The sequence below is a fragment of the Phasianus colchicus genome, chromosome 4 (assembly GCF_987193195.1).
Source record: "Phasianus colchicus chromosome 4, bPhaCol1.hap1.1, whole genome shotgun sequence".
Lineage (NCBI taxonomy): Eukaryota > Metazoa > Chordata > Aves > Galliformes > Phasianidae > Phasianus > Phasianus colchicus.
This window is the reverse complement of record NC_143439.1, coordinates 26,128,647-26,152,477: the sequence shown is the minus strand read 5'-3', so window position 1 is coordinate 26,152,477 and position 23,831 is coordinate 26,128,647. Positions and strand designations below refer to the sequence as shown.

At 40.4% G+C, this 23,831-nt stretch overlaps 2 protein-coding genes across 7 annotated transcripts in view; one reads left to right on the top strand and one right to left on the bottom strand.

Annotated features, from left to right (window-relative positions):
• The window catches only part of LOC116231077 (epigen), a 58,072-nt gene extending 38,321 nt beyond the window's left edge, over positions 1-19,751 (bottom strand). For 3 of the 4 annotated variants that reach the window (XM_090138946.1, XM_090138947.1, XM_031596627.2), the window contains exons 1-7: positions 19,616-19,751; positions 15,252-15,436; positions 14,197-14,319; positions 10,564-10,716; positions 9,700-9,807; positions 6,181-6,273; positions 2,794-2,919 (exon numbers count right to left, since the gene is read on the bottom strand). In XM_090138946.1, coding sequence (XP_089995072.1) covers positions 2,794-2,919; positions 6,181-6,273; positions 9,700-9,807; positions 10,564-10,716; positions 14,197-14,319; positions 15,252-15,436; positions 19,616-19,743 — 916 coding nt within the window. In that variant the 5' untranslated portion in view covers positions 19,744-19,751. Of the gene's footprint in view, positions 1-2,793; positions 2,920-6,180; positions 6,274-9,699; positions 9,808-10,563; positions 10,717-14,196; positions 14,320-15,251; positions 15,437-19,615 lie in introns of those variants that run through there. The other variant, XM_090138944.1, reaches the window with a different exon arrangement.
• The window catches only part of VEGFC (vascular endothelial growth factor C), a 201,617-nt gene continuing 197,373 nt past the window's right edge, over positions 19,588-23,831 (top strand). The window contains exon 1 of one of the 3 annotated variants that reach the window (XM_090138941.1): positions 19,588-19,718. The gene's annotated coding sequence lies outside the window, so the exon portion shown is untranslated. Of the gene's footprint in view, positions 19,719-19,805; positions 19,908-23,831 lie in introns of those variants that run through there. The other 2 variants (XM_090138943.1, XM_090138942.1) reach the window with 2 other exon arrangements.

Here is a 23,831-nt window from a genome sequence, read left to right as displayed (position 1 = left end):
AGTGCAAAGCTCCTCCCTTGTTTTAGTACAGCCCTTCATGACCACGTTGCCAGAAGCCTTAAGAAGGCAAACCTCAGCCAGGTGCTCCCAGCAGCACCCAGGGGGATGCCTGAGTCTTTGGCCAGCAAACCACAGAAAGTCTTTGGAGTTCTTGGTGCACAGCTTGGGAAGCAGCTCTGCACTCCCAGAACATGGGCAGCTGCACCACTACCACTAGGCAGATAGGGTGGGAGCTGAACAAGGTTAGCAGTCCTGTGTCCTGGAACATGGGCAGGTCCACCACTGTCACTGGGCAGGTCAGGCAGGAGCAGCACAGTAGTGAGCACCTCTGAGCACCTCCATATCAAGGATCAGCTCCAGCAGTGCTGTGCCACCACCCTGTGTACAGTGACTCCTGGAAACAGTGCTCCACCCATAAGAGCTGTTCCAGTTGTATGCTCTCTGCAAGTTGCATAGTTGACCTCCAAATGCCCAGTGTTTTCCTGTCTTGCTTCTCTGGATATCTTAGAATCTCACATAATAGCACTCTGGGCACCTTTAACCACTTACAGCCAAATGGGACATGGCTCACACTGATGTCCACTTCAGAACACAGATCTCAGAGCTTCAAAACTCATCTTGAATAGCTATTCAGTCATCTTGGCCTGTGCTAAAAATATTTTCCACGAGGTATTTCTTACTTTGAGTTTATGAATGAACAGTATTAAAAAGATATGCATTTGAAATGTCATCATCTTGTTGTAAGAGATGAAAATAAAGTTCTGTTTCAAACCCACTCCCTAGAGATCAGAGGATAGCATCCGAGTATTGCTAGGATATGACAACCAAATCACAACAGTTCTCACCCACCTACTGAAGCTTATTTGCACTCCCAGGGGTTCTCAGCCAAATGACCTTGTTAGGTCTGCCATTCCTATCCATTTCTTACAACAAAGGTTTGACATGGGATTGCCTGGTTCAATCTCTCACATATCCCCTTGCTTTCACCCCAAATATTTCCCTACTTCAGGAAGGAGATGATGAAAGAACATAAACTAGTGGGCTACTTTACATTACACAGCTGATGTATGTCATGCCAGTTCACCTATTGCAAAAAACATTTTGACATAGGCTTAAGCATAAATTCAGTCAAGCGATCAAAAGGAGGATAAGGATAAGACAATTTGGTACATAAATAGCCTAGCTTGATCCATTTCCTAACTGGCAAATAGAAGATTTGACACAAGTGACATGGTTTGCAGTACTTCCAACTCCATACACAGGGACAGTTTTTTTTTTGTTGTTAGAGATTTAGTGAAACTTTCACCGATACCAATAAACCAACAACAACTTCCCTTTGGCAATGCACAGCAAAATGCTACTTGGAGTTGCAGTGGCATAATCGAGGTTGAAGATCCTCCCTCCTTTTTGGATCTTCCCTCCCCCCAGGTAAAATCCTGAGAGCAACCCACAGCAGACATGACAAGACACATACGGTGCATCGCTGAAACTCTGAGTCATGGCATGGCCACTGAATCAAGCCCTACATTGCATTCAGAAGGTTATGCATTTAAAGAAAACAAACAGAAAGGAGACATTGTCAAGTTTCTGAAGGTCATATTCAAACATGCTAAAACAAACAATAAAAAAAAAACAAATAATAAAAAGAAATTCCTGGAACTCCTCTCTATACTTCATTTTAGTTCAGTTCTGAATATGGAAAATCATCTTTTATTTCTGATGGCACAGGGAAGATAACCACACAAAAAGTTGTCCTGTAAAAATGTATTTCTACTGGAACTATTTTACAAATGCAGCTATATACTTCCAAATGCATGCTCAAAGCATCGCTGAGCTCATGCAGGTCATTCCATAGACTTCAGCAGACAGATATAAAGTTCATTGAGTAAAACAGGCAGGAATGAAGCAAATGATATAATTTCAAATACATCTAGTGGGCTAGAAACATTCTGAATACAATTAAGCTTTGAGACATTGTGCCAGCCAAGATGTTAATAAGTATGAAAAAAAACCTAACAAAAAATGGTGGCTGATTTTCATACTTATCAAAATAAGGAACTGTTGAGAACCATTAATAATGTGGGTGAATGCTGTCTAAGCTTCCCACACATAGCTCTGCCAATAAGCTTTAATTTTCAGCTGCAACAATCCTGCTATTCCAGTCTGGAGCTCCTCCAGAGCAGAGAGATTTAATCCAATTACACTATGAACTCGCTCTGCAACACATTCAACATGAAAAGATCAATATGTAACATCCTATGTTATCTCAGCCGGGCTTGCCTGGACCAAGATTTTCAAGAGCTTGAGATGAAACCACCTTAATCCTCAGCCTAAAGGATACTTCTGAAGCAGAAGTGAATATTTTCAAACACAAGTTTGAAGAGGAGGAGTGAAAGCAGGCTTGAGAAATTGTGGCATAACAGTATTTGCTACGATCAGTGAGAAATATACACTATGAAAAGGCAGAAACTGTGGATTGCTTTTGTGTGTGCGCACATGCAAATACTTCTGAGGGGCTTTAGAGATTCTCAGAGGATGAAAGAAGCCTGGAGACAAGCATCTCTAGAACTGTTGCCACCATACTACCAAAAAATCTCATCTGTATCTCTCAAAGTTTGCTCACAAAAGTAGCACTGCCTCTCCTAAATAACGTATCATTTCTTAAGAGCAGGCATATGAACAAATTGCTTGTTGAGAACAAGCACTTCTGTCAGTGCTATTTGAGACATAGGCTATTCAAAGCATTTATCATCAATGAATCCAGTTGGTTCACATAAGGAGTGTTTCACTGACCTTCAAAGTCCACATCTCCAACTAATTTGGTCTTTCCAGTTAGAGGATCGTGGATATGATTGATGCCTACATCTATCACAGCTGCACCTTCTTTGACCATATCGGTTGTAATCAACTTCGGGATACCTGGAATCATCAAGATACTTGATTAACATGGCCAAATAATCTTAGGCCATCAGTTCCAAATTATAAGTTTGCATGCACCCCCATACCACCTCCCTCACCCCCATGCTGAAAAAAAATAATATATATTTCACTTAATAATTAAGCATGGTGAGAGAACCTGATCTATGCCACCAGCTTATTTCTCATTCTTGTAACATATGAATGAGATAGATAACAGGAAAAAAGTATCCAACTCATATCTACCCACAGCAAACAGCGTCAGCCCAGTCTGCAAGAGAGAAGCAAAGACTTGCAAGAACAAAATTTCAAAGTTAATTCCTGGACAGATTCAGAAAAAATGAAGCATCTCCTCAATTGTTAAGGCAAATAAGTATCTGAGTGCAAAGTCAGTACACACTATCAGAGAGTGGGGAATATAAAGCCATCAGCCAACATCTGCATGATGTTAGACCATTATATCTTAAATGCAACATCTGCAATCTTTTGTGCACCTGCTTTAAAAGACCTCCTAAATTCATTTTCTTCTATGCAGCCTCCAGCTCTGAAAGATAGGAGATTTGAACTTGGAAACAAATTCAATTTTTGCCTTGCTTCTTTGGGCAAGCAGCAAGCTCTGTTATGTGAGGAATGTCTGTCTCAGTAACAGAGCATCTCCAAGGGGGGATTCTGAGCTCGCCCTGCTGCCCTCCCCCTAGGGAGACTTTTCTGAGATGCAGAAAAAACAAAAAAACCCAACACATTAAAAAATAAAGAAAAGAAAGCAAACCTGTATGTTTTGAGACCAATGTTACTGGAGGCAAGCACTAGCATATGAGTGCTATGACTCCACTTGAAATGCTGGACCTTGGCCAGCTTGTCATTTGAATCCAGGCAATATAGGAGCTTTTTTTTGCTCTCCATTTCTCACTCCCCCATAGCACACAGCCTTGAAACTCTGATTTTAATGTTGAGCAAACCAAGACCTCATTTATTTTTTTTTTTCCTATTCTGATAAGATCTGGATACATCTCCTTCATCACACTCTTGTGCAATCAATTGCAGGCTGACTGCTAACTGGATAATGCCTCCTGTCTGATGGGGTTAACGATCTGTGCATGATAGGAATGGGAGCATATTAACGGAAGTTACACAGTTACACCCTTTGTAAAATGGCTTGATAATAGGCCAAATACTTAAGAGCAACAAATAAACTAACCCCCAAAGCAAATGAACAGATCCATTTACTTAAGCCTGCTTTGCATACCAAGCAGGGAGAGATAAGCGTTGGAGTAGCAATTCCTAAAATGCAGCGATTGAACAATGTGGGAATTTTTTTCCTTTCTAGCTTTGTAGAAAACAGCGAAGCATGCTTTAAACAAGCAAACAAGTCCTATATGATCCCAGTTTAGGTATAAGGTCTGTAAAACAGTAAAATACTGAGAAAGCAAACCAGCCACAGGCTGAATCAAGCAGTCCAGGAATTTAGCAGCTTCCATACAGAAGGGTCATATCCAGAGGGACGGGGCGAGAAGGAAACATTGTATGTTAGCCAAAAAGGCAAAAGCTGTGTGGCACAGAGCTTAGGCAGTTCTGGTTGGAAGCAGAGACACTGACTTTATGGAGGGATGGCCTTATGATGCAACAAGCTGGGAGAGAATGAGATGGAAGGAAGGAACTGCATCAATAGCTACAAAGAAGAAAAGCTGCACAGCCAATTCTCAAGGATGGAAATAAACAAGAGACAACTTCAGAAGACGGGCATTCTCAAAGCCTAGAGTAAAAACATGAGCATCTGATTTGACTTATTTGACAGCCATGGATGAAAGTGAATAAGAAATTCCTCACAGATAGATAATAGGAATCTTGTTATTATTGCACAGAGTTTATGATAGTAAGGGGCTTTTCCACTGTATTTTCTCTCTCATTTCCTTTAAGAAGAGACAGAGTGGCAGTGGGCAGGGTTGCATGCTGTTTGAAAAAAAACAGAGCTGAATTGTGCATCATTTCAAGTCTATTTCACGTTGTGTAATAACTGTTGTATCATGCTTCTCTTACAAAAGACACAGGGAGAATGAATGAACGAGAAGAATGAACGCAGTTAAACTGCTACTGAAGTGTTTAACTACAAGCCTAACTGATGACAAACTGTTCAGCATGTAAAAAACCTTGAACTATGAGTAAATCAGCAGCAGTGAATGTTGATATTACTGCTTTATTTCCAAATAACGCATACGTTATTTTTCATTTACAACATGTGAATTCTGGTCTGACCCACAGTTGGCTAATCACATGTGGGAGAACTGAGCTACCTCTTATTCCTGACCTGGCACAAGAAAGAGATGACAGTGCAATGAAGCCCTGAAGGAATGGACATCTTGCTTCAAGAGGAAGCTTCAGACATGTGCCTGTCTCCTCTTCATCTGGAAAATAACTTCCCAAGATTATGTTTCAAGGATGGTGAGGAGGGAGGGAAGGAGCAGAAAAGAGTAAATACGCTCATATTTCTCCCCATTTATGATCCTCCAAAGCCATACAAGAGAAGGAAGATATCTCAAATTGCACGGGATACAGAATTTTACCAAAAGCTTGTTTGTTTTTAAGTTTAATTTTTATTTCCATCAATAGATATCAGTAAAGTAAAACCAAAGATTGCTCAGAAGTAGCACTGCTTATTTCTTTGTCCTAGAAAATCCAAAGTATTTCACAGATCTTTCAGAGCCCCTCCTTTTGGCACTTATCATTTTCTTCCTCTTGACATGATAATTGCAAAAAAAAAAAACAAACAGCCATGAATAACACATACGTGTTACCAAAATCACTATTTAATTTGCTGCGTTTGCCCTTAATTCAAACAGCAAGAGAAAGATAGCATTGTCTTTTATGAATGGCACCTCCAGCTGATTTAAAGAAAACCTCCTTCCAAAAATTAGATGACTCATGATTTTTGCACAGTACAGAGAATGTCTTAATTTACATAATTATACCTGTATAAACTACACACCAACTGGTTCCCAATCTGGAGTTCACTCTGAAGTCTCCCTAAGGGAAAGGTGTCACACGTGATGAGAAACAGTTTATGAGTCTACAAATATGAAGGACGGGAACAAAGTGCCAGATCACCTGTCCATCTTACAAGAAATCCTGCACATTATGACACCCTTGGCAAGCATGAGCATCACTTATTTGGTAAAACATATGAAATAGCAAGTAGTACCACCAATTGACTCCAAGCTTTTCTTTTTGGGTTTTAAACATTGTTTTTAGATGTATTAACCACATTACCTGCAGCTACTATAACAATGTCAGCAAGTTGAGTATGGATCTTGAGCTGTTCCTTTGGTGTGTGCCTATGTGCAATGGTCACTGTAGCATCTCCTGAAACATAAAGATTGACAATTAATAGATAGAAAGGGCCTATACAGCAATTACTTTCAAGTACGACTGACTCATTTTGGTACACGAAAGACAGTAAAGATGACCACCAGGTTTGTTTAGTGATTCATCACTTGTTTCAGCATAGGCAGAACGCTCACAACATTTGCATTTTACACATATGAAAAAGCACTTAAAAATTGACACAGGATTATTTAATACATATACTGTGGATTGACATTATTTCTTACTGATATTCCCCCTCACAAGAATGAGCATGGCTGATAATCTGACCAACAAGAGAAGACGACAGCCACAGCTCTCCTTGGCCTGAACTATGAGTTTAGTAGCTATGACAACAATGAGACTCTGGGGCCAAGAGTCTTTCATAGAATCACAGAACGATTTTGGGTTGGAAGTGACCCCTTAAGATCATCTAGCTCCAATCTCCCCTGCTACAGGCAGGGATAACTCCCTCTCAACCAGGTTGTTCAAAGCCCCATTCAGCCTGGCCTTCAATGCTTCCAGGGAGGGGGCATCCACAAACTCGCTGGGCAACCTGTTCCAGTGTCTCACCACCCTCACAGTAAAGAATTTCTTCCTTACATCTAGTGTAAATCTACACTCTTCCAGTTTAAAACTTTTCCCCTCGTCTTGTTGCTACCTACCCTTAGAAAAAGTCCGTCCCCAGCTTTCCTGTAGGCCTCCTTCAGGTACTGGAAGGCTGCTATAAGGTCCCCCCAGAGCCTTCTCTAGGCTGAAAAATCCCAGCTTTCTCAACCTGTATTCATAGGGGAGGTGTTCCAGCCCTCTGATCATATTTGTGGCCCTCCTCTGGACCTGCTCCAACAGCTCCACGTCCTTCTTGTGTTGGGAGTCTCAGAACAGGATGCAGTACTCCAGGTGGGGTCTCATGAGAGCAGAGTAGAGGGCAGAATCACCTCCCTCGACCTGCTGGCCACATTTCTCTTGATGCAACCCAGGACATGGTTGGCCTTCTGAGCTGCAAGTGCACATTGCCGGCTCACGCTGAATATCTAATCAATCAACTCTCCCATCTAAACAACGATTGCACACGAGGGTCAGACAGCCAAATTTTTCTGTCGACTGGAACATCAACAGATTTCATAGAGAAGAAATGTTCTTGAACTCATATGCGTAACACAATCAAAAGCAGCATCAATATTTATATGATCTGTACAATTTCAGTCGGATATTTTCCCACACACTCAAAATATTCTAAGTAATCATTTTACTTAGGTCAAATGCAACAACAGGAATGGAAAAGACTGAAAAAGGTACTGGGATTTCGCAGATGCCTGACCAGCTCTTCTATCTCCTGATAAAGCAAAAACTGCTGAACCTGTACTTTATACCAGAGTAGGAAGTGTTTGAAGTTATCACAAGTGTAAGACCACATCCTTTCAGGTAAACTCAAAAGCTCTGGGGCCTGCTCCTGCATGCACCCACATTGCTTGGCACAAAGCTACAAATAAACCCTGCCAGCAAGACATGAAAAGCCTTGTGCAGATCAATAGAGACGCTGAGGAGAAAGACCACTACACATGAAACAAAATGGCATTGGATTAGTGACTAAGAAAACATATAGAGTCCAGCAGCAAGGGTGGCAGTCTCTCTGAGACTGCTCAAAAAATGCAAAGATAAAATCCATTGAAGGAGATTGTTCCCAGATTCTGATGCCATTCTCCATCAACCATTTGTTCTACTCAATGTTCTTGTGTTCATCTCCACCTTCCATCCACCATGAACTCGTAAGGCACTTTATTAACCACTAAATAAAGATTTTTGCCATCTCAGACATTAACACCACAGATGCTTCCTCTGGAATGTGTCTAACTGTCTAATCTGTGCCTCTTATCTCATTAACTCTCTTCCTCAAGAATCTCATCTTCAATCTGTCTGCGCCCTGAATTCACTGCTCTTTTCCCTTATCTCTCATCACTCCTCTCCTTCAGTTATCACCAGTCCCTCTTCAGTCTCTGCACTCATGGAGAAGCAGATGAAGACATTTGCAGTTAATGTCAACAGAGAAGTTCATATGTGTATAAACTATTTCTTGATATAAGGGGAATTCCTAGGTGCTAGAAGTCTTTCACTGATTTTCTATAACTTCCCCTGCACTTAAGTCCATCAAGAGCTTGGAATAAACAACTGCCTTCAAACTACCTCTGCACTTTCTTACAGTAAAAACATCCCAAGCAGTACATAAAGCCTGCATGTCTACTTTCCTTCTTTCTTCCTTCCCCTGTTCTGCAATATCACCTATTGATCCCCAAAGTAACTAATAATAAAAAAATAAAACAAAACTCAAGGGGAACAGGACAAAGGAACGGAATAAGGATGGAACAAAAAGGAGAAATCTGTTATGGAAAAGATAAGAAAGATATCCTGCCTGACACTACAACCCTTGCTACCAAAGCCATACATTATGAGGTTCTTTCGACCTCTTAAACTGTATTCAAGGACTCGAGAGTAAACAGTGGTTTAAATCCGAAGCTACAAATATTCATAGCTTCTAAGTAGTAATATCAGTACTATTTTCCTCTCCAGAGCTTAAAGATAAATGTGTCTGTGGTCAGCTCCTGAAGTCAAAGAATTGCTCTCATCGTTATTAAGGAGAGGTGGAAAAAAAAAAAAGATGGCTCCTATCTTCAAAATAGCAGTTCACCTCAGAAAGAGTGGGTTTTCCACTGATCATGTCAGAACAAAGAATAAGTAACTTAACTTTGATAATGCTACTTCTGATAGAAAACAAGAGCATATTAGCAAATAAGGCCTAGCACCATATTGCTACGTTAAGTCACTAGTTTATAAAATAAAAAGTATCTTGATCTGTCTATGGAGAATACACTATTTTGTAAGGAATCTTTTCCTATCTAATCACATATTGCCACCTACAGGACATTGCAGTTGCAACATAAAAAACATCACAGATGAAGACAGACTGCAGCTTTTCATTTTTGCTTATCATGTCCAAAAAATTGATATATATTGATATCAATATATATATATGAATATAGGGTATTGATAAAAATACCCTTTAAAGGAACCTTTAAAGATTATCTAGTTCCAACCTCCTTGCCATATGCAGGCATTCTTTCCACTGAATGAGGTTGTGCAAGGTCCCAATCAATCAGGCTGGAAAACATCTTCAAATTTAAACGGAACTTGTTTCAAAAGGAGGATAAAATGATGACATAACATCAGAAAAAGCCCAGCCCAGAAACTGACCTTTTCTGCTGAGAAACCATCAGCAAATGCATTAGTAATTAGTCTCCTTGCTCCAGTTGTTAATGTCATACAAGAGAAAGGCTTTCTCTTTATCCAAATGCTCTGTTGAGCTTTATTTTAACTATTTCATCAATTGTTAAAATGGAAACATTAAGACACCTGACATCACAGACTTACCTCCAGGTCTTTCATGCTCTCCATCAGTATGCAGAAGCATTGAAATGGGCATTCCAACATTCTTAGATCTTCCAGCTACAACAATATTTTTCCCAAATGTTTGTATTCCTTACAAGAAACCAAAACAGAACACAACATTTTATTCTGCTATTTTGAAATACCAAAACCCTTCTTTTCAATGCCAAAATAATAGCAATTATTTGCTATTGTGGACTGCTGACATCAGTGTGACTTGGAAACCCACAGGGCTGAACTTTAAGGTGTGAAGTCACAAAATAACACTCAGCTTTCACAGCAGAGAAACAAAACTGGCAAGTAATTGAGTTTTTCTGGATAATCCCTTGTAGACTCAAAAATTCTCTTTCCTGACCACAAAGTGAAATGAAAGCTCTCTTGTCCATTGGTAGGAGCATACTGTATTCAGAAAATGGCATCTATTTAATGCATCTTTTCCCCTTCTAGTGACCAACTGAATATTCCCATTTGTGTCCTGCACTTTTCCCTCTACCCTACAGGGATTTGCGCATTGCATTCTTTTATTTGATAATTACACAGGAAGTAAGCACAATTCCTTAAAATTCTATGCAACATTAAACAGTAGAAAATAAGTTAATATTCAAAATGCTCTAAGCCTTTGACATGAACTATAGTCTACATTTAATATTTATAGCACTGGCAAAATATCCCATCCTCCTCGGCATCTCATTATTTAGACTGATCCTCTAAACATTGGTTCTTCATTGAGAGCAATACATTAAAGACAGCCCACATCTTTTAACCCACACCTGACTTTATCCTTCATTCCTTCTGTGTTTTAAAAAATAACAACAACAACAAAAAATTAAATACAGATGAATTTCCTACCTGTCCGCTTTATGATTTCCCAGACAGCAGCAGCAGTGGCAGGTATTACAGATGGCTGATCAAGACACAGACGTCCAATGTTGATAATATGAAATCCATCCACATCCTTTTCAGGTGCGATAGCGTTACAAACTGTCCGCTCATCTATATGGTCTGGGAAACATTGCTTTGCAATTACACTTCTTTCAACTGTCAAAGGTCATCACTCCTATCCGAATCATTACACAGAGAAACACACGAGTTCCATCTAGCTAGAGTAACCGTCTCCCCTTAAAGGTGGAATTTGCAACCTCAACCTTTAAAGTCTAATGAAAATTAAATGACTCCATCTGTAACACTGCTAATGCTATAGATTCGGTCCAAATTATAGGCTGACACTAAGCTTGAATGATGACAATAACTATAAAACTAGAAGTTTAAGCAAGATATCTCTTGTATGTTCTGCAAGAGTTATCATCACTTGGCTCAAAAATGATTTAAAAAAATCATAGAAAAATTTTTCTTTCAGTGCATATTTCCCATACCAAACAGGGAAATATGTCCTAAGTCTTAATCAAATGTAAAGAAATCATGAACTGATTTTTTTTTCTTCCAGTTTTGCTTTCAGTTTCCATTTTACAACACAAGTGGCTTTAAGAATTTGTTAATCAGTGGGATCCAGTTACGTCCTACTTCAGAAAATTGAGAACACAAATAATCATTTGAAACTGCTGAGCTCACAACATAAAATGTGGCTTAAACGGTAATACCTGATTATGAAAAAGATATGCATTAGCAAGTTTCAACTCTGACAAGTTACAAAATCAAGTTCAAAGCCTGAACAGATTTGGACACTCCAGAGGAAGAACACTGTAAACCATGTCTCCATACTGACCTATAAAGGAAATTCTGTTTGAGAAATATATTTATCTAGTGATATTTCAGTCAATTTTAGTCTACTGCTTCATTGTCTAATAATTTCCCAAACTTTTACAAGAATTACACTCAAAGTTCAGCATCACCTCAGAATTATTATTTATCTCTTTTATATGATGACAGAACGTCCATTCCAGGCAAGATCTTGACAAATCTACACAGTGAGGAAGGTTCAACCTCTACTGTCACACCACCAATATCTGCCTGTGACATCGTGGGCCAACAGAATAAAATAGGAGGCATTACTTTTGCAGCAGCTCTTGTGAACCAAACTTGCACTATGACACTGGCCATCACTTGCCTAGCTATTCCAACATACTCTCTTATCTACACAATAAGCATGTGCTTTCTAGTCTAGACATACTAGAAATGAAGTCTGGTTCTCAAAAGAGAAGATTGATGAAAATAAAAGCAGGGAACAAAAAAAGATTCTGAGAAGTATAGACAGGGAGCAAATAATATGCTGTTCCAAAGCACAAAAGAACATGATGTTTATCCTAATTTATCCCACAATTCTTTGCTGCTTACAACTAAGAAAACGTCAAGTTTTTCACATTCTATCTCAAATGAACATCAAACATGTCTTCCTATCTTCCAGGCAATTTAAAAGATAGAGCAAAGTCTCCACGAAGCCATTACCACATCAGAAGTACAATGCTCCAAAGGGGCACAGAAAGGAAGTTTTCCTCAGGCAAAGATGGTAATCCTCAAAGTTAAGTTGCTGCAGCTCACAGGACTGAAAGAACAAAGCTATCCTCTGCTTCTATTTTTATCCCAGTGTTGATCAAAAGCCACACCTGTGTGTGGCTTATTGTGAAAAATAAATAAATATCCAACACTCCACACAACAACCTCTATTGTGGGATGAGCAGACACTGCTGAGTAGGTTTTCACAACTTCTGGGCTTTGCATCCTTCTGTTACAGGATAAGTCAAAAGGACTTTGGAAAAGGAAGTACATCAGTTTTCTGCCCATTTCTTACTTAAGTTGCTTGGAAGGAACATGGTGTTTCAGCAGTAATAGTAACTCAGTAATCAAAGTTATATCCAACATCTATTGTAGAAAGAATTTCCTGAGGATATTCAGTTCATGATGGTTTGGATATTTACCTTTACTAGATAAGTATATGAACAGTGTAACACTGAAAATGTTATACAATTGATCAAATGCCTCTAAGGTTTTAGTAAGGTAGGCAGCAGCCAGCCCCAAAACAGCAAGTTTCACAGGCTGAAGAAAGACTATTTATTCTTAATGTGGTTATGGTAACAGACATACCACAGTTTGTAGGGAAGCTCACCACTTACCTGAGAATTTAAAACATTCAAACATATCAGCAACAGATATTTAAACTGACGTACTAGAATTATGTTCTGATCCTTCCTTCAACGTTCAACAAGCTTAAAAATGACAAGTTGCAAGGCTCAAGTCCCTTACTAAACTATTAAAGCAGACTGCTCAGGAGGGGATTGCAATGACTTCATATCTATCCCCCAAAAAAGTACTCCTGCAAGTGGTACCCAACCATTTGATGGAGTATCAGTGCAACTAAGATGTGCACAATACTCCCCATTCCTGGAGAACATAGCAGTGGATTGGGAATCCAGATGGAGAGTCTGCGAACTATGCAACACACAGAGAGGAAGATTTCTATCCCTAGGCTGTCAGTACTTAACATAAGTTCTTAATATCAAGGACAATTCATTTAATCACCTGTTTGCTCTAATCTGTTATAGCAGGGATAGGTGTTTCCCAAACCAGCCCACCTTTTCAAGTTGTTACCGACTTTGTGCCCAGCTTTTCCTCCTCCTTCCTTGTATTCTACTTCCACCTAGTGGCCAACTCACTGCAGCAGATGGCAAACTTGTCCACAACCATCAGTTTTCTCATGTAATAGAAGTGACAGAACTTACTAGCAATGAACACTGGTTGTGATTACAAACGTGAACAAAGCACATCCTTCAGTTCTTCCATGTACTCAAAAAAAAAAAAACAAAAACCAGAGACAGCTCCTGCCCTTCAGTGTCCACAGTCTAAATATGTGATAAAAGAAAACATTTGGAAATAAAAAAAGAGGGCAAAACTCAACACATCACCCAGTCTATTACAATGACTCTCATAGCTTAGGCAAATCCCTAAGAGAAAGTATACACTAGTTTAATGAAGTTAGAGACTGATATGAAGAGCTACAAATTTTAGCACTAAGTACCACATTACCAGCTGCTGCCAACTGATTCATAAAAGTGAGATTATAGTACAGAACAGGAGTGGGGAAACAATCAACAGGAGCATGCTAGAGGCTTTCAGGTGTTAAGCACAATGCTCATCTCAAATACTGGTGAAAGCACACAACAGGCAAATGAACATTGAGGGCACCAGCAAGAACCACTCTGAGAAAGACTGTAGCACTATGTGCTGAGCAGTGTACTTTGGCACAACGCAGGGGATGAACACACGGCAAAGGTTTTGGTATTCAAGACAAAATACTGCAACATAGTAGGAAAAACTAAAATAAAATAAAATCAGAGAAGTTAACTTGACAAAGGTGAGGGAAGACTTGCTATTTATACAATAACAGAAAAAGACATCTCTTCATCTAACTCTCCATTAATATTTGCTCTCTTTCTGGAGCCTCTGATGTCACTATGATGCACTTGCAACAGTAAAAGTTGTCATTTTCCTCTTACATAGATCACACGTACGGAGTGAGACAACACCCACCTGGGAGAGGCAGCTGAACTAATACACCACTAACTGCTGAGTCCTTGTTGAGTTTTAATGTCATATCCAAGAGTTCTTCCTGAGAAATATATTTAGGCTTCAGTATGACCTCACTAGAAATTCCTGACAGAAAAAGAAAGACACTTATTTGTATCAGGAAATTTAGAGAGAGCTTACTCACGTTGCATAAAAATCTGTTAAATGTTCAACAACTGTCTTGAATAAGACTTTCTGGTCTTTAATGCTATATTTTCAGTTATCAAGAGCAATCTCACAACAAAGTTAGTAATTTGACACAGCAGCTTCATAATTAAAACAAAGACAAAAAAAATTTGGAAATCAATGCATACAATAATTTGTCTATAACTATGCTCTTGAGAATTATGAGTAAAACCAAATGGACCTAGCTATGCTAGTAACGCTGGCACCATCTGATGGCTCCTCTACTTCTGCAGGACCAAACTTAAAACAGATTTTTCAAGTCACAGGACAACGCTGCAGCTCCATCAAAAGCAACAGAATGCTTTCTGATTAAACTGTGATGCTCTTCCATTCTGAGGTGATTCAGACCAGGTAATCAGTCCCTCAGCTTTACTATTTGATTTATATCTGAATCTCTGCCCTTTACCTATACAACTGTGAAACTCTGGTTTTGGATGAGATTGCCTGGCTTTACTGCAGACCTACAGCATCCAACAAGCCAGAAATTGCATGAGATGCAACACATACAGACGAAGGTAAATGTGATGTTATGAAACAAAACGTTAATCCCCAGCACTCACCTTTCATTTGCAGTTTCTAAAAGTAACAATGCAAACTACCTCCCAGTAACATTTTAAGGTGCACCATTACATTTATGCCTACCATGCACATGACATAAGAGTTACTTCTTTTGTATATCATTGCAACTTTTTCACCTTAGGTAAATCAGAGGTGAGGAAAAAGGTGTGACATGAGCTGAAGATCCAAAGGGGTTCTCTTTCCCACTTTTAGAATTTTTTAAAGAACAGCGTCCTGTGCTCACCAAAGGAACACTTATATTACCTAGTACATACCTACAGCTGCAGCTGCTTTTACCTTATTTCTGACATAGATATGACTAGCTGGGTTGTCTCCTACTAATATGACAGTGAGATGAGGTCTCTTGTTCCCACAGGATATCCACGATTCCACATCCCTTTGAACTTCCTTCAAGACTTGTTTAGCGAGCTTTGTCCCTGAGATAATGGCTGCTTCATCACTAAAAAGACAAAAGTACACACAATGGTCACATCTGGACAGTCCATAACCACGGCACTTCTGAGCACTCCATCTACTGTATTAAATACTTGCACATACTCTGATGCACGAATTTGATAGTAATTCCAATACTACTCAAAAAATACTCATGCAGCTTCCTGCATGAAAGACAGAGGGAAGGTGAAGAAAGAGCCTTGTGCCTTGTGCTTGCCTCAGCACCTGCCACCCACCCCCTTTTCCTCTCTCTCATTGCTATCATCAAGACCCCAAGCAGGGATGTGGAAACCCCATTCACCCCATCAATCTGCAATAAGTGAAAAGCCTCTAGCACACATGGCTTTCAAATGCTACGATACTGCCATTGCTGTATCATGTAATACAGACGTTAAACACGGACTTTGTTGGGTGGGAAACAAAAGCAGGAAGGTACGCAAGAAGGAGATTGGAGCAGGAAGAAATCCTCAAAAGTACCCAAATCCCAAACTGTGGCTTCATTTATACAAGTATACAAGTACAATTCATTTATACAAGTATATCTGACTGACGGATGAAGAAATCCAGGCTACGCTTGTATTAATTATCACAGAGCAGTTCTATGAGGACTTTGCTGCACAGGAAAAAACAAAGTATCCAAAACCACACAGTTCTAGACCAGAACTAAGAGTACCCAACTCCTGAATTTCTCCTACTGCTCACCCTCTTCAAATAACATAACTTTGGAGCAATAAAATGAGAATCATACAACACAATAAATGAGCACATTGTTAACCTCAATTTCACTCCAGCTTTAGATACCTCCAAGGTTATCTTTGGCGCTGCTTAACTTTAATTCTTTGTTTTTAAAGCAATACATGTATTTTTATTCTTTTCCTAATGGCCTGCTCTGTACTTTCTCATTTCCCATTTCTCTCCTTGCCATTTGTTATGTTTAGGCCATGTATGGCATTGGCACAAGACATTTGTTTCCATGTACTTCTTAGGCCAAATAGTGCTTAGTTATTGTAGTTAGTACAATGTAGCAATGGCATAAATATTTAAGGATAGAAAGAGCTAACAATCTTCTGGTGCCAAAAAAAGATTTTCAATCCACACACAAAAGCTGCTTATGCTATTCTTGCTCTAAATGCATGGCCAAAGTATTCATTTTCCTCAACTTTGGGGAACTGATTTTAAGTGTATGCCTCTCTCTTAAAGATATAACCACATACCCATTGAGTAGGTCTCAAAGATCTGCCACACTGAAATTGGACTCTATTCACCCCATCACACTCCATCCCCTCTGCCATCAAAATATCAAAAAATCCAAAGCAAATGAAGAGAACTACAGTGCTAAAAAATCAAAAACAAAAAAAAACCCAACAACCAACCAGCCAAAAAAAAAACCAACTCACAACCATGCATGCACACAAATAGAAAACACTCTCTCGCATCCTATAAGCAAGGATACAATGAACATACTCTTATCAGAGCCTGCTGACAGGTTCCCCCATGCTTGGATCTTCCTGAAGATAGCATTGAGCAACTCTCACAAGCCTAAGTGACAATAAGTTACAAAGGAGAAAAACTTGAACGGAAACTCATTCGGGGGCACCCCAGGTACCAAGCCAGTGCCACGTTAGTTCACACATGCAGAAACGAACAAGCAACAAAAAAGTCTTTGCACTAAGGTGCACAACAGTCCGACTGTCTGTGAGCCATCCCTTTTTGATGTTACAACAGAGACACTCAGAAGACACAAAATGAAGTATCAACTCAAAGAGTAGCTCTATTTTTTTATACTCCTAACTTTGAGGTGCTTGGGAGTGAGATGCTAATGAGCAGACACATTTACAGCAAACAGCCAGGAGAGCAACCCCCAGTCTCAGAGAGTATCACAGTGAAAATAAAGTATAAAGAAAAGGAATACTTGGCTGAAATACCAAGCCAGCACTTTGGAGATTGACCATGAACCATGGAGCAAGTGAGACAAATCCTTGGAAAATGGAGCAGCTCAGGGAGATACAGATAATAAGTTTGTCAAGTAAAGCATTCTTCTCTCCGCAAAGGAAGGGAAGAGCCAACCTCAGTACAAAGCCATTCATTCAGCTTTTTTTTTTTTTTTTTTTTTTTTTTTACCACAGCACAGTAGTTCTATACAGCTTCAGCAAGCCAGTGTTCCAGTTGTCACGAGTCATAAGCAATTAGAAGGGCCCCACATACCCACCAGCTTGACCTTCTATTAGAAAATTGCATGACTATACCCAACTTGTCAATATGGCTACCTCGAGAACCATCGCAGGCAGCACATGTGACCTTTTTGTCAGCCTTCCCTGAGGACCACCTCAGTGGCCAAGCACCCAGGAGTCTGGCCTCATCTCAGCCAGTATCTAAATCTTTACAAATCTAATGGCAACAAACAAACAAGCATACAATAAATATTACGTTACTTAGAATACAAAGATTATGTTCTTGTACACAGATACAGCAGTTCACGCACTACCATTCTGCTGTTAAATACAACAGAAAAGACCACCTCGTGTTTATCATTAACCATATGTATTTCAGTTACACAAACCCTGATCTCTACCAGCACTTAAACAGCTGCGTCAAATGAGGACCACTGAGAGATGCCCTAAGATTAGCTCTATTGACAATAGATTATCTCATCTGATTATCGTGACAGCAAGCCAACATACTATTCTTAGGAAAGATTTCAACAAGCAATTAATTCTAGCAATTAAATTTATTTTTACATCTTGTGCTCAATTACTTTGATATCTGTTACTTGAACTTTGCCTGACACAACACATACGAGAAGAACCTGTGCTGGCATTTTGCCTCTGCTTTCTAGGAAGGCAGCAGAATTTATTATTTCTCATCATTATTATTAATTTCTAGCAGGTTCAGAATTTTGTCTAGAGTTCTAAGACAAATGTACAAATTCAGAGTATGTGGAAATGTGCACTGTGTTTTGTCTAACAGAAATACGTTTCCAGCTCCTAATAAAAATCACTCTGGGAAAAAAAGAAAAAGTTGTACAATCATTTTGGAAGGTAGCTTGCAAAAGTAATAAAACCTCCTGGTTCAGATTAAGACTGGAATGACTTCCCACCTGTACAAGCCCGACCAGTGTTTGGTTTCTCTCTTGTCTATGCCATATTCTTTGGAGAAAACAAGGCTGTACTTACAGAACATGCAGAACAAAGTTTTGCAATCTATATTGCCTCTATTATAAGAAACTATGGGACAAGAGTGCAATAACTTCCAATTAACAACTTGCCACATAATAGCTCACACCTGTATATGTTTAGGAGCACAGCTAAACAAGAAAAAAGGCAATTCCTCAACATATGGTGAGAATGTCAGGTTGGACATTTGAAATAATTTTACTCTTAGAAAGAGCAGTGGTGGATTGGCTTAGGCTGCCCAGGAAAGTGGTGTGGCCACAGTCCCAGGGGGCATTCAAAAACCTAGAGTTGCGATGCTGAGGGATATGGTTAGTAGGCATGGTGAGGATGGGCTGACGGTTGGACTTAGAGGTCTTTTCCAATCATAACGGTTCTGTGATTCTGTGCCGATGCTTCACAGGCTTAAAATCTCATTTAACTCCTTGAACAGGGACGGGACTCCAGAACTACAGCGATTAGTAAGGCATCAGGTGCAGAGGAAGATTGCAGTGCAGCAAGCCAGTGCAGGCACTGCAATCAACATATCCCCGTTGAAAACAACCCCGTGTAGCCCCTGAGCGGTGGGACAGCAGCCAGCACCGTCACTGTGCCCTCCACCCCACCGCATCCACGGTTCTGCATCCTCCTCGGTTGCGACGTGCGGGCATCACGCAACGGTAAGCTGCTAACTTACATCCGCGTCCTACACCCGCGTCTACACGACAAGCCTGAAAGCAGGAGCTGTCACAACAGGATCTTCCCCAGCCTGCTCCACGCTTTATTTCCCAACGAAAGCATCCCTAACGCTGAGCCGATGCGAGCACGCGCTGGTACGCGTGCCCGAAAGCAGCAGCTCCCGGCAGGTGAGCGCAGCAGCAGCGCGCGGTCATCCAGAAATACCGACGCTGCCCAAAATTGAGCCCCATCCGCGCCCGGCCCGCCCGGGAACACGAGCACCGGCAGGGCAGGGCCCTTCAGACAGCGCGAGGAGGAGGAGCGGGGAGGACGAGGAGGAGGAAGGCGGCGTGCCGTACCTGGCGGCGCTCCGGGGGACGCTGCCGGCGCGGCGGGACGCGAGGCGAGGCAGGGCCCGCCACCGGCACAGCGGGGCCAGGCCCGGCCGCAGCGCGGAGCACGGTGAGCAGAAGGCGGCCGCGGCCATTGCGCTGCGCCGAGCGGAAGCGCCGCCGCCCGGAGGGGCTGGGGAGGGCGGTGCCGGTCGCTGTGATGGGCAGCGGGGCTGGGCGGTGCATTCACTGCAAGACGGGCGTTGAGGCGGTGGAGCGTGACCAGAGATGGGCAATGGAGCTGTGAGCGGTCTGGAGCGTAAGTGCTGCGGGGAGCGGGTGAGGGATCCTGAGTCTTATCCCCGAGAGAACGGTTACTTCATCGCTAAAAAGACAAAAGTACACACGATAGTCACGTCTGGGAAGTCCGTAACCACGGCATTCCCAAGCTCGCCATCCATTGCATTGAATGCTTGCACATGCTTTGATGCGTGAATTTGATAGTAGTTCCAGTACTATTTAAACAATAGTCACGCAGCACAAACTCGGCAGGGAAAACAGGGTTTTGCCTTCTCAGACCTACAGAGCAGTCAAGGATCTCCAGCACATACAAGAGCATCTTGCCCACCACTCCCTGCCTTCTCAACACGTGTCACCAGCCTGCTTTGACATCTATCACGTGTAGCCAGTCTGGCTGCACGTGTCAGACCTGTCTTTGTAACTGACATGAGAACATTCTGACACCCCTGAGGTTTTCTGCCTCAAGGAAGTTTTCTACTCTCATTCTTTCCAGAAATCTCCCTCTGCCCCTCAACCGGTGTACAAACACCAAATTAAATCCATGATCAATATAACATGGGGGAAACCAGCTTACGGTCATAAAGGGAAATGCCTTATTTGTTTTTGCTCTTAAAAATGTGCTTCTAATGGCTTCAAATACCTGCATAGAGACCGCAGGCTTCCTGTTGTTCCCTAAAACAGCCTTGCAAGCACATCTTTTTGTAGGACTAACTTAATGCACAATGGGAAGCTAATTTTAGCTCGAATTGAGCCAGTATTTAACAGGCTTGCAGCCAGTTCTAGACTGTTTACACATAGAAAATGTTCTTTTTCCTGCTGCCCTTTAGGTAAGAATGGATATAATAAATTCCACGAGCTTAACAAATACTCAGGGTCCTTAGGATTGAAGGTAGAGCACTGCATGCCTTTTCCTAACATGCACCTCATAAGGCATTCACAAGTGTCTCGGTGATGATTGTTTCTTGCATAAACAGACCATAACCAGTCTTCTATCAATGCTCAGGCCTTGAATACAATCTGTGCAGTTCCTGAAAGGATGACCGCTTTTACCCTTAAAGGACATGACTAAGTATGGTTAATTAAGTTTGCTGAAATAAAAATGTGAATTCAGATGTGTTACTAAATAACTTTACTCTGCTGCTATATGTAACAGTTCCTGTTGTTTGATAAGCAAATAAGCAAGTAAACTTATTTGCTTATCAAATAAACTGTATTTTGTGATCAGGGAATTTATAACTGGATATTTTTCTGCAAACAGCTTCTGCGATGTGTTACAGCAGGTTGGGCTTTTAATTCCACATCTAATTTCCAATTAGACATTCCAATGCTAACCATTTAATAAGGTTCTACCCCTTCCTGGCTCACATACACAAGTGAATTTCAATTAGAGAACCTGCAATAATCCAAATTCTGTGTGCACTTTGTTTTCACTAGAAGTTGAACTCAAGATTTGTGTAAAACATTGTTGGTGAGCTTCATATTGAAGTGTCCAATGATAAAGATTTGGGACTTTATGAAAAGTGTTTAGGAATGCATTTGAAACAGAAAAGTGACGGCAGCACACTAAGAGATACCAGTCTGACAGTTTTCCCCAGAATTATGATAAGCATATACATGCTTTTATTTGTTTGTTTCCATTTTTCAGACCTTGTGCACGAGCACTGATTCCCTGCCTCGCTGTACTAGTTTGTGTTGCAGGACATTTGATATGAAATGTATCTGATTGGTTTGCAAGAGTAGAGCTCCCAGCATCCAAATGCTCGAACTCTGTTTTATGTGCATTTTCTCCCTTGGATTAATGTATTATCTTCAGAACAACAATACACAGCTTAAATACATTTGTTAAATTTGCAATTAACAAAGCTTTGAAAATAAAAGATGGTGGTAAGGGATATTATTATATGGCAAAAATAGACTAATTTAAACTGAATGTAATTTTAAGCCATACTAACATCAATTTCTCTGAATGGAACTCATGAGAGAACAGAAAGATGCAGAAGATGAACACTCCAAACTCTCGTAACTCCAATGGTCAGAAAGGCATACTATTATTTTTTTTGTGTGTATATGTTAGAAAGTAGGACTTGAGAAAAATAAAGATCTGAAAATATGTGGATGCCTTCAGAAATGTTCAGCATAGTGTATGAGTTGTAGAGTTTCAAAGCTCTATAACCATAAAAAGCACTATCCAGTCTCTTTCCTGAATGTTTTTTTTTCCAAAATATTTTGCCCAAAGAAACAAAATATGTTTTACAGTTCATGAACAACAGAGAAATATCAGAGAACAATGGACCAAGACCCTGCCTAAATTCAGAAATAAAATGTTTGAAAATTTCATTTTAAAAAAGCCAGCAAATTATTTTATAAATTTGTTTTGAAAATTATAAATTCCTCCAAGGCTGTCATTCCATACCCACTTAAATCCTCTGGTTTCTTTCAGGTAGTCAGGTCCATCAGCAAAGGTGCATCTGCCCATTCACAATACCATAATTATTGTCATAGTTTAACTTCATTTAGACAATCGTTTGGAGAAGTTTGACAGCAGTGTGGAACTGCCTTAGGATATGAACAGTTTTCATTGAAGCTGGATATTCTTAGAATACATACAGACAATCTACCCAGCAGCTTAAGAACAGCACTCATAACTACTGCATCTCAAGATACTGTTTGGTGCCAGCAGAATTTTGTTGTTGTTGACAGATACTGGCTCTTGCCAAATAAAGTAAAAGTTACTGTATTTGCCTGGAGGAGAAAAGACAATGTTTAAAACTTGCAGTAGTTTATTCAAAGAGTAAAACCTTGAAGGTATTTAAGGAAAAGTCCAGCAGTGCCCCTAGGCTATCTACATGCTAAAACAGACAGTAGGAAAAAGAGAAAATTGGTGCTTGGTGAGAGGTAGAAAAGTTCTTTGTAGTTTTCTTGCATTGCGTGTATACACATAGGGCTCTGAGGCATATTCTCTTAGTGTGGATATTTACTTCTAAAAGTAACATCACAAAGAAAGATGAGATAGGACAATCACAGGGGACGATCACAGGACGAAGAGCTTGCCATCTTCAGATTTATCTGTTGTATTTGATTGCTATCTTTAAAACATGACAAATATTTGTTTAAAAACTTACATAGTTTTATAAGACCCTGAAAGCTTTAAAAACAGAACTAAGCAAGTAAAGATTGTAGTAAAAAGTGCAGTGAGAGCTGTAGGGGAAACAGATCATGGCCTGAGCTGTTGATTGAACATCTGGTGGGAGGCTGGCCCAAGAAGCACAGGTGCAAACAATTTACCTGTGCTTCCCACATGACCAGAATAAGTGATCCAAGGGTACGCCTCCCCTGGGGCTTTTTTATTTACAGGTTATCCGCTGAAAGGAGAATGTCTTCTGGAGGAAGGTTACTTCTTGAGGTGGTATGCTCTGCAGGCAGAGATCCTTATCACCAACTGGGTGTTTCAACTTTTCTTTCTCTATGTGTGTATGGTAACTGTTGAGTCACGGCCCAAACACTGATTGAGCACCTGGGGAAAGGACCCGGTTAGCCCTGGGAGCACAGGTGAAGGCAATTTAGCTGTGTGACTAAAAGGGGTGGAGCCTGGCTGCACCTCTCTTAGACCCCATTTAAGGGCTGATCCCTATTCTGGAAAGGTCTCTTTCTGGAGGTTTTTTTTTTCTTTTTGTGGAGTTTCCTTGTGAGCCTAGATCTTCAGTGAGAGGTGAGTAGACCTTTTTTCCTTCCCTTTCCATTGTGCTAGCTCCTCTGCTGTTACACCTCTTGTGTCACTTTTCCATTGTGTTGATCTTCATGATTGTTATGATGTGATTATTGCTGTTCCCTGTAAAACTTTGCCTGATGCTGTAAAGAACTTACTGGAAGCAGTTTTGCTGCTTTACAGGACAAACAAGGGCTTTTACAGAAATGATAGCAGTATGTGTATCTGTTTTTTTCC